The 10,661-nt window shown below is 41.5% G+C and overlaps 1 protein-coding gene across 1 annotated transcript in view; it reads left to right on the top strand.

Moving 5' to 3' along the window:
• The first annotated feature begins 37 nt into the window (after positions 1-37).
• CIP2A (cellular inhibitor of PP2A) overlaps positions 38-10,661 on the top strand; it is a 28,922-nt gene continuing 18,298 nt past the window's right edge. Inside the window, exons 1-7 of the mRNA XM_079974363.1 lie at positions 38-1,028; positions 3,262-3,409; positions 4,968-5,080; positions 6,889-6,983; positions 8,174-8,270; positions 9,175-9,297; positions 9,892-10,037. Coding sequence (XP_079830489.1) covers positions 927-1,028; positions 3,262-3,409; positions 4,968-5,080; positions 6,889-6,983; positions 8,174-8,270; positions 9,175-9,297; positions 9,892-10,037 — 824 coding nt within the window. The 5' untranslated portion in view covers positions 38-926. The remainder of the gene's footprint in view (positions 1,029-3,261; positions 3,410-4,967; positions 5,081-6,888; positions 6,984-8,173; positions 8,271-9,174; positions 9,298-9,891; positions 10,038-10,661) is intronic.

Below are 10,661 nucleotides of genomic sequence, written 5' to 3'. Positions count from 1 at the left end.
AGTTGATGAGCTTTTTTGGTGGGGGGATGAAGGGCTAAAATGTTAAATGTTTTTGAGCTTCTTTTGGGGGAGCCAGTGATCTACCATAGATCACGATCTACCTGTTGGACGTTCCTGCCTTATCTGATTGCCTTTTCTAGGTAGCCTGGCCATTCCTTTGAGATGTTAAATAAACCGGTACTGTATATGCATGGGGAATTGTAATGCACTGTTGCGCTTATTGCACGAGAGCCACAGAGCAGCACCCTATCTTGATGCAAACACGCAAACCAAATTGGCACAACACACGCACGCCACAATAGGAAACGGGCCACTTCGCCGCTGCTTGTTTCTTGTGATGTTTGTCCGGCCACGTTTCCTCCGTGGTTATTCTCTTTCATCTCCCACCGGACAGCTGCGCCCACCCCGGACCGGCTTCGCGTGCGCATCCGCCACGAGAGCTCCCACGCAAGGAGAAAAGCATCACCTCACCAGCAGCCACAGGACAAAAATAGCGCCGCTTGTGACCCTTCCCTCCCAGCATGCACCGGGGCAAGGGCTGCTTCGCTCTCGAGCTCGCCCTGGTTCCCACAGAGCTGCTCCTTCGCCACACGACGCGAAAGAACCACCGCCGCGGACGGAAATAACTCTGCCCCGGCCGCCCGCTCCGTCTAGCATCGATTTCTAGGCTGCGAGGGGGCGTCTCGTGCTATTGTTTTGTTGCCCCCGTTCCTCCCCCCGCCCCTCCGTTCCTCCTTTCGACTGGGACGAGAGGACTTCAACGGCTCTCCTCTCCAACCTCCCGGCATGCACCGGGGCTTCCGGCCTGCGCCGGGGGCGGCTCCTCGCGTCAAAATGGCGGCCAAGGCGCCAAATACGATTTTCTGACGGCGGGATTTGAGGCCCTGCGAGGGAAGGTCCGCGGAGGCGGCTGGGCCGCCAGCGCAATGGACGCGCCGGCTTGCATGAAGTCGCTGCTCCTCGCGGCTTCCCAGTACCGGGCTGCGCGGACCCCGCCCAACGCAGCGCTGCTGCAGCGGAGTCTGGAGGTGAGAGCAGCCGAGCGGACCTGCTCGGTGTGCGGCTTTCCGTTCTCTCGGCTCGGCTGGTCGCGGGTGCCTGGCCGGGAGTGGACGGAAGCGGCTGGGAATGGCCCTTTTCCTTTGGGATTTCTCTTTTTAGGAGTTTTCTCTCTAAAGCAAAGCAACAGCAACAAACAAACAGACAAATTCCGATGCGCACAGCGAAAAAGTGCCTTGCAAATAAAGCGGCCGGGGCAAACTTAACCCATGCAAACTTAACCTGGCAGTAAGCCCTATTTGGAGATCGTGGGGACCCAAACTGCAGTTTTCTACATTATTTGAAAAAGAAGTGAGAGGTAGGGGTGGAGATTGGAAGCGGGGAGGGGAAATACACCCCCGTTTGATTTCTACTGGTTCCTTAGCTGGCAAGCCTATAACAGGCCTGCTCACAACAAAGGAAGCTGCCATACATACGCAATCATAAGCAAAAACTGCAAGGTTTTTAGCGGAGGCAATTAGAATAAGATATATTATTTGATTATTCATGCAAAGCTCCAAAATATATTTTGCATAGTTAAGTTCTTACACTTTATTTGCAACAGCCACTAGCCATAGCCATAAAATAAAGATTCTTATGAGTGCATATGCAATCTTATGAGTGCATATGCAATCAAGGAATTGTACAGCATGTTTATTTGCACTGTGTGTTTGTAGTGATTACTGCAATGTGTGCTGTGTGGCACTGCTGTTAAAGGAGGGATGGGGTCCCAGTGGCCCTCCAGGCAAAGCTAAATTTCCACTCTAATGATTGTCCTGTGGATTGAAACTTATCTAGCTGGAGTCCAGCAACATATAAGGGCTATAATGCCACATCATAAGGAGCATATGATTCTGAAACCCCTTAACTCAGGATCTCATCACAGGCTTTTTCTTTTATTTATTGCACTTTATTTTATAGCTTGCTGTATTCTATGGACTCGGAATGGCTTACGTAATTTCCCCCTAAATGTTAAAAGCCCTGATCTTTGGGATTCACAATCTGACCCTAGTCACACACTGTGGTTGACTATGGAGACTCTTCTCTGTGTACTTTCTGTTTCAGAGGTATGGAAGGTGGTCACAGGGGAGAGGACCACCAAACTTATGGAACTTAATCTCTACTGAGGCTCCCTTGGATCATTCTGAAATAAATCTATACAGGCAACTCTCAATTTACACAGTGGTTACGTTCCAAAGCACCACACATTTAAGTGAAATTGCATATACTGCATGGTCGAACACATCAAACACGTCTAAGATGGCTGCCTGTATACACTTGTATTAAAAAAGGCATTCAGAATCAACTGATTTGGGAAATTTTGTTTAGGTGCTAGTTCTGTTTGCTTTGGCTTTCTGGTTTGTTTATTTTATATTAGTTTACAAACCCCTTTTGATGTTCAGAAAGGTGGAGGAGATAAATCTTAAATAGGGAACATCAATATTCATTATTTATCTGAACTACATTTCGCTTAATTGTAACCTTGACCCATAGTGGGTGCTATGGAAGAAAGTGCTTATCCATAGGCATTTGGCAGTTCTTGTAGCACTGGAGCCTAAATTGCCTATTTTCAGTTGGAAGCCACTTGTTCTATGCATTTTAATTAATTAAAAAAACTAACCAAGTCTGAAAATACTCTTATTGTAGTTAATAAATCTATGTAGAATTTCCACCAGCTCCCCAATTCTGTCTGCATACAGTATTCAGGTTAGAATTCTTGCAGATCTGATAGAATACAGAGAAAAAACTATGGTACCTTTAGCCACTTCTTGAGAGCCTCAATTTTGTAAGCATCTAGGTTGAAGTGTTCTTCTCAAGGACAATTTTTTTCAACTGTCAGTTTTGTTCAACTGTCATACTTTTGGAAGATGCTGTTAACATGTTATTTAGCTCTGGTGTGTTTATACTAATGGAACTCTTTTTAGAAGTATGGTAAAGACATAACATATAGTAAGTTATTGTGTATGTATTTGATTGTGTACTTATTTCAAAGAATGGTCTTTGAAATGAACTCTAAATTAAGCCCTGTTAAGTTCTATTGATTTTAAGTTAAGGATACTGTACTATGTCTTTGAACTCACTTTCAGTGAAGTGAATATTTCACTTAGCTTTGTGGAAGACTGCTGTGTATTCACTAGAGTTCCAATATACTTAAGGAGTCTTTGGTTCAGTGTTACTATTTAGCTTCAGTTAGTAGTTACCATATTAAATACATTTTTCCAGGTCATCTCAGGATTGAAGCTGACAAGATTTTTTGCATCGAACCAGATTTTACCAAGTGAATGTCTATGCTGCTTAGTGGAACTCATTGAAGATCCAAATACAAGCCCCCAGTTAACCCTGAATGTGGTAGGCTTGCTCTCTCAACTGGGTAAGCCTTAAATACATTTGAGTGGCATATCCTGAGCTGTTTAATACTTTATAGGTCAAGATACTTCATAATTACAGATAAAGTGTAGTGTAAAACTTATGATTGGCTCTGATTTCTTGCATACTTTTGTATATAACTTTCTTAAATATCACACTAAAATGTAGAGTGTTCTGATCATCATAACCAAAATTTCTTGGCTGGATTTTTTTTTTAATCATTTTTTAAATATTACATTTATTGCTTTTGTGCAGCTCATGAATGCAACAACTTAGTTATTGTAAGAAAAGCAGGAATACAAAATCAGTGTCTGTACTTAGTAATGCATTGGATGAGGTCAATAAACTGAAGCACAATCCTAACAAGATGGATGTGGGTGGGTAGTACTTGGAGTCCAGGAAATTGGTATTCACTTGCTCTGGATGGGAACAGGTGTACAGGGTGGGAGTACTCCTTGATCCATCATTGTCACTTGATTCCTGGAGTGCCTTTTATTACCTATGGCTGGTTCACCACATGTGACAAGATAGCTTTGCCATGCTGATTACCACTCTGTTAGCCTGGTTGGAGTTCTGTAATGTATTGGGGCTGCCCTTTTAAGAGTTTATGGAAGGTCATAACTCAGCTGCTAGAATTTTGACAGGTTTAGCCAGAGCTGTTCATAATGTACCTATTTTGAAAGATCTATATTGATTGCCTATCTGCTTCCAAGTCCAATTAAAGAAGCTGATGCTTTTACCTTAAAACCCTGTAAGAATTGGAACCCACATTCTGGAGTGCTTCCTTCCATAGCAGCCCCCCCCCCATGTCTTATCTTCTGGAGAGGCTCTGCTCCAAGTACCCTCTTTAGTATATGTATGTTGTGGTTCTACAAGGAGAAAGCTCTTTGTTCAATGGTGCCACAACTTTGGAATGGCGTCCTTACGATGGCATGGCTGGCACTGAAATTGCAAGTTTGGTGCTAGTTGAAAACCTTCCTATTTGACCAAGCATTTTAAATTTTAGATGGCCTTTGGAACTGTGGTGTGTTCTATCTTTTATTTTCCTTTGTTTTTTTTTATTATTTTTACATTGTATTTATAAGTTGTATTGAATTAATTCTATTCACACTTTTGTATACTTGCACAAACTTTTGATGAATGGTTAAAAAATATTTTTAAATAAATGAGATGGTGATTTGAATGCTGCTGAGTGAGCAGCGATATAGTGTTAAACTAGAGATATGTCAACATTACTTTAGCAGATTTTATTGCAGATATGCCAGACTTTGGGGAAATATGTTAACTGGCTTTTTGTTTTAATATGGAAATTTACTTGTTTCCAGTGTGTAAGACTAGATCTGTAGAAGCAACTAGCATTTCTTCTTAATTTGCTTAATTAAGTTACTTTATATCCCAGCTCATTTCAGGAAAATTAAAAAAAAAAGGTTCAAAGACTCTTTATTAAAATATAATTGGCTGTTGGATGGAAATTTTGCTTTATAAATTTTCTGAAATATTTTCTAATTGCCTTTGTTCTTGATGCGTTGCTTCTAGTGACTGTGTGTATGTTTATATTTTAGTTTTAGATAATGAGATCAGAGAAGCCCTTCTGAATACTTACAATTTGTGTAGTGTCCTGGCAGGTGTGATTCATCGAAGTTCTATCAATCCTCTTGATCCAGTATTATTACAGGTAACATAATGTAATGCTTAACACTTCATATAGTGGGAATTATTTTTTGTGGTAATGTAAAGCTTTAAAACTATTTTTAGCTATGTTTTGCCTGGAACTTAAAGCTATGTTCACATGGTTCGGGGGGGGGGGGTCCTCCCATCCAAGCACACATGAGATCCAAACCTGCTTAGGTGTCCATTCCATCAGGCTATAGATGAAATGCAAATATAGAGATTTCTAATAAAATGTGGAAAAGTAATAGCACGCCTGCCTTGCTTGATTTAAATAGATTTGTATCCTATAGCCATGGAACAATTATTTCTGCTTCATGTTCTTTTTGGTGTGAAATAATGGGTTAGTCTCATCTTCACTAAAACCAAAACTTGAGTGACTAGAGTCAGTGAGAGAAACTGTTTTGGTTTTATTCCACCCTCTCCCCTGGCCAACTACTGGTTTCAGATCTGTACTTCAGTGATTAATTCCCCTTGATGATTAATAGTCTTAGGTTGCAATCAGCCAGGATGAGCACCTTAGGGTGAAGCGCTTTTGTGGCTTAACTAATGTTAAGGCCCCAGCCCCAGCACATAACTTGCTCATCCAAGTGAGCCTAAACTGGCTGAACCTAGGCCTGTGTAAGTCCCAAAAAATGTGTTCTGGGGTATGGCAGGAGCCTGACCATAGAGTGAGGACTTAGGCTGGATCCTAAGCCCATTCAGCTTGGTCATGTGATCTTGCAACTTGGTGTAGAACATTGAAATGCATGTTTCCCCTCTTCCAGGCTTAAGCTTGCTTCATGACAGCTTCTTGTGCATACAATTGAGCCCTTAACCCAGTTGTTTTCAACCAGTGTGCCGTGGCACACTTGAATGATAGTCAGAGGTGGCATGGGCAACATTGGTCTCTGTCCTTCTTTCCTTCTCTCCCTTCTCTGATGTCCTCTTGCATCTCTGCCTCCCAAAGGCTTGTATGTTGCAGCAGCCCTGGCTACAAACTCCCCAGGTGAATGGTGCCTCTGTGGTTGGTCTTGGGGTGCTGGTTGCAGGAGCTGAGGTGGCTTTGGAATAAGCAAGCAGGTGGGTGAGTGAGGGAGGCCCGCCAGCCAGTCCTTGCAGTTGGACAGACAAGTGGGAGGCCAGGCAGGCACTGTGCTGGCCTTTCTTGTGATTGCTGATTGCAAGGCCTGCTTGGGAGCTGAGTGTCCAGTGCTAAAGGGGAGCCTTTCCAGCATGCAAGGCTGGCAGCGGCTGCTGCTGCCACTGCAGCCTCCCAAGGTAAGGTGCTGGCCTCACATTCACCTTTGGACAGTCTTTGTTGATCCACTTAGGCTGAAGGCACCCTCTTCCCAGGCCCCTGGTAGGTGGCATGAGGAGGTACCTCTCTTTGGGGTTGGAGCGGGCAGCTCAGAGACCAGGAGCGGCTGCCTGGAGGATTCCCAAGGAGAGAGGAGAGGAGGCTAAGGGAACTCTTCACAAGGGAGAGTATTCAGAAAAGGGTGAGAGGCTGCTAGCTCTGCAGGCAAGGGGTGACATAACTGGGCTCCTGAGTCCCACAGGGGTGCCACAGAAAGAATGTAGATGGTCAAGGGAGCTGTGGACTCAAAAACTTTGAAAACCTCTGCTTCAACCTACTAATTAGTTGTATAAACTGAATTTTTAGAAGACTTAATCATCAAGGAGAAATGATTTTAATAGTTTTGAAATAGTATATTATCTAGTTCCTAATCTGAAAATGGAATGCAACGGCTCTAATACACATAAATACTTCCCTAATATCTAGAAGTTACATCTTTTAGTTGTATCATAATTTGTTTTTTTCTCCCCCTCAAGAGTATTCAACTGCTGCAGAAATTGACCTACAATGCAAGAGTATTCCATGGCAGTACTAATATTGATGACTTAATTTCATTTCTTATGCACCATATGTAAGTACCTCATAGGATTAAATCTTTATCTCAGTAAGGCTACAGTTGTATACTTGATCATCTTGGAGTAAAAACTGATGAGCTGTTTTCAGGGAGGTAGTTAAGGCCTTGGGGCAGCGAGAGAAAGGGCAGGTGCATTTTAAGGAACAGAAGACTGTTGGACTGAAGATGATAGAACAGGACGACCAAATATTTTCCAGCAGAGGTATATTCATAGAATCGTAGAATGTAGAGTTGGAAGGGACCACGAGGGTCATATAGTCCAACCCCCTGTAACGCAGGAAACTTTTGCCCAACATGGGGCACCCATCCACAACTCTGAGATTAAAAGTCTCATGCTCTACCGACTGAGTCAGGAGATGGGACAGAGGTAGTGTTGGTGGGTAGAGCTGAACTTGCAATAAGCAAATTCCCTGCCCTCTCCACTTCCCAGGTGGTTTCATAGAATCATAAAATCATAGAATCTTAGAGTTGGAAGGGACCCAAGGGTCATCTAGTCCAACCCCCTGGAATGCAGGCATCTCAGCTAAAGCTAAACCTCTGCTCAAAAACCTCCAAGGAAGGAGAGTCCTATGCAGATATTTGTCATACCCACTCCTGTTTAGTTTCAGAGGAGAGTTTAATTGGCCACCTTCAGGTCAGTCTCTAAAATGCACTAAAATAAAAGTAGCATATGTATTTGGGCAAGGGAAGAAGACATATAACTTTTGTTTTCAGTAAAATTAATAAAACTAATTACACTTGGGTTTTCATTCTCCTTAGTGGCTTCTCTTCTGCAAGAAGTGTTAAGTCCTACCACTAAAGTCATTATGACACCAACAGCTGTATGTGGGTGGGCAAACTGATAAGTGTTTTGAACGGCTTATGCGGCAATCCTGTATACACTAACCTTGGAGCATGTCCTGTTAAACTCAGTGGAGCTTACTTTTGTAGGATTGCACTCCGTGCATAATTATAAAGTGAGCAGCACATAGTTTGATAAATGATAGGTATAAGCATACAGCAATTCCAGTGCAGTGATTTACTTGTGTTCTGCATGTGGGATCATTCTACTGATATGGATAACAAAGTGAAAGTTGCTCTGAGGGGATAATGATTAACTTGAAGGAATCAGTTTTATAAGAAACTGTATGGAATTCTAATAAACATGTTAACAAAGCAGATTGCTTTATTATGGGCTTTTATTTTAGTCAGACTACAGAAGACGAGTTAACAATACCATGCCTAGGACTTATGGCAAATCTGTGTCGACACAATCTATCAATTCAAGCACATATTAAGTCATTGGTAAGAAACTTTCTTTATTGAAATCTTTTTGAAGAAAGGGGAGTCTAATCATTTGAGCGTGTGAAACATTAGCACTTTAAGTGAGCAAGTAGGAGTTGATTCTTTCTCTTGATCTTATATAGCAGATGAGCACAACCATTATCTCCAAAGAACATGGAAGAAATTAGAATTTCAAGAAATGGCTTGGTTAATCTGGGGAAATTTCCTTCTGTATTTACATATTTAGCAGAGGTGGTAAAGACATTTCCTGTGTACCTTCAAAACTACAGGACTATAGTCCTCATGCTAATGAGCCCAGAGAAAATGATTACACCATGTAATGCAGAAAAGAAGTCGAGAATGAGGACTTTCCACAGCACTTGAATATGACTCCCCTTGCTTTTGATTATTTTAACAAACACTAGATCTAATTTTGGCCAAGTTCATTGGTAAAGGTCTTTTATATAGATTTCATATTTCCTCATTTTTTTCTCCCTTTAGCTATGCTAATATTTCTGAAATCCAAATCCTCAAAAAATACACTTCACTTCTCAGTGAACACCAACATTTTGCAATCTTTCACAAATGTGTATGAATCTCATTGATTTCAGTGGAAATTTGCATATAAATAACTTCAGAGATGAAGTGTAAACTTTTATTTTCTTGAGTTGGCCATCCTGGAGCTCTACTGTCCTTCACACTCTAACAGTTTCTAAACATAATTTCAAAGTAACATTAAAATAAAACATTAATGCATTATCGGTTCCAATGGATATTAGTGAAATGACATGTGTGTTCTATGGGGAAGCAATCTTTTAATTAATCTTGTGAAATGGTAAGGAATAGAATATATTGACTTAGGCAGCAACAGGTTACACTCAAATGCAACTTTTTCTAGGAATGTTTTTTCTTCTCTTTGTACTAGACAAATGTGAAGAGTTTCTATCGTACTCTGATCAGTTTCTTGGCCCACAGTAGTCTAACAATGGTTGTATTCTCACTTTCAATATTGTCAAGTCTTACATTAAATGAAGAAGTTGGAGAAAAGGTAAGGATGTGTTCTTTTCTTCTTTTAAAGAAATAACTTCTACTTCAGGCATGTTAATCTTGCTGATAATAATATTTGTGGCAGGATGTGGAATTACACCAGCAACCTGTGCAAATCAAGTAATGCAGGCCTGTTCTACTAACTACAGTGATGCCTCACAAGATGAAATTAATCCGTTCTGTGAGGCTCTTCATATAGCGGTTTTTTCGTCTTGCGAAGCAAGCCCATTGACAGCTTAGCGGATTAGCGCTATTAGCGGTTTAGCGGCTTTTAGCGGATCAGCTGATAAGCGGCTTAGGGCTTAGGAAAAGGGGGGAAAAGGGAAAAAACCCCGCAGGAACTCGCAAGACATTTTCATCTTGCGAAGCAAACCATAGGGAAATTCGTTTTGCGAAGCGCCTCCAAAACGGAAAACCCTTTCGTCTAGCGGGTTTTCCGTCTTGCGAGGCGTTCGTCTTGCGGGGCACTACTGTATGCATATCTTTTATCCAATTGAATCATATTTATTGCTATCATATTTCAGGTTTATAGGTTTGCATTGATATAGCTGGGTGTGTGATGGTTCATTATTGTAAATCAGAGCTCTTTGTTTAGCTTTTCCATTCCAGAAATATTCATCAGACTTTCCAGTTGATATTCAACATTCTTGTGAATGGTGATGGAACACTAACAAGAAAGTACTCTGTTGATCTTCTCATGGATCTCCTGAAAAATCCCAAGATTGCAGTTTATCTTACCAAGTATGTCTTCAGAATAAACCTACCTACAAATATTCTTTTGGGGGCTCTCTGTTATTGTTCCTTAATTTGTGTGTCCATTTTTGCACGTTTTTCTGTCCTAAGCTCTGTAATCATGTGGCTTTAAAGATGACAGAAGCTAAGTTTTCTTCTTCAGTCTTCCCTGTAGCCCTTTGTGCATAACTATGGTGAGAAGACTGGGATTATAGCCATCCCAATGTAAGGCAAGAGGCAGGCTGGACTTGTCTCTTGAGCACTTTTACCTGTGGTGCTTCTAAATTTCAAAGTACAGTAAAAGATGATGACGGCTACTGTTTCATTCAGCACCATTTTAGAAGATGTATTCCCTTCTGTTTGTGAAACAGGCCTGCGGAGTGGACATTTTCAATAATCATGCCCTTAGATGTCATTTCTCCCTCCTGCTGCCACTGAGAAAGAGCTGTAGATTATCCAGCTGCCTGGCATTTTTGGTGTTAGCATCCATTTTATTCCCAGGAATATGTGTCAATAAATATCTTTATTCCTTTGCACCAGAATATAATTTTATATCACTCGTGCCCATTCAACACATGTGGAATGTGCTTAGCTTTGCCTACATTGTTATCACCTGCTAGATCAGAAATTTCA

This window comes from Podarcis cretensis, assembly GCF_951804945.1.
Source record: "Podarcis cretensis genome assembly, chromosome: 4".
NCBI lineage: Eukaryota > Metazoa > Chordata > Lepidosauria > Squamata > Lacertidae > Podarcis > Podarcis cretensis.
Note: the sequence above shows the minus strand (reverse complement) of the source record. Positions and strands in the feature narration are given on the sequence as shown.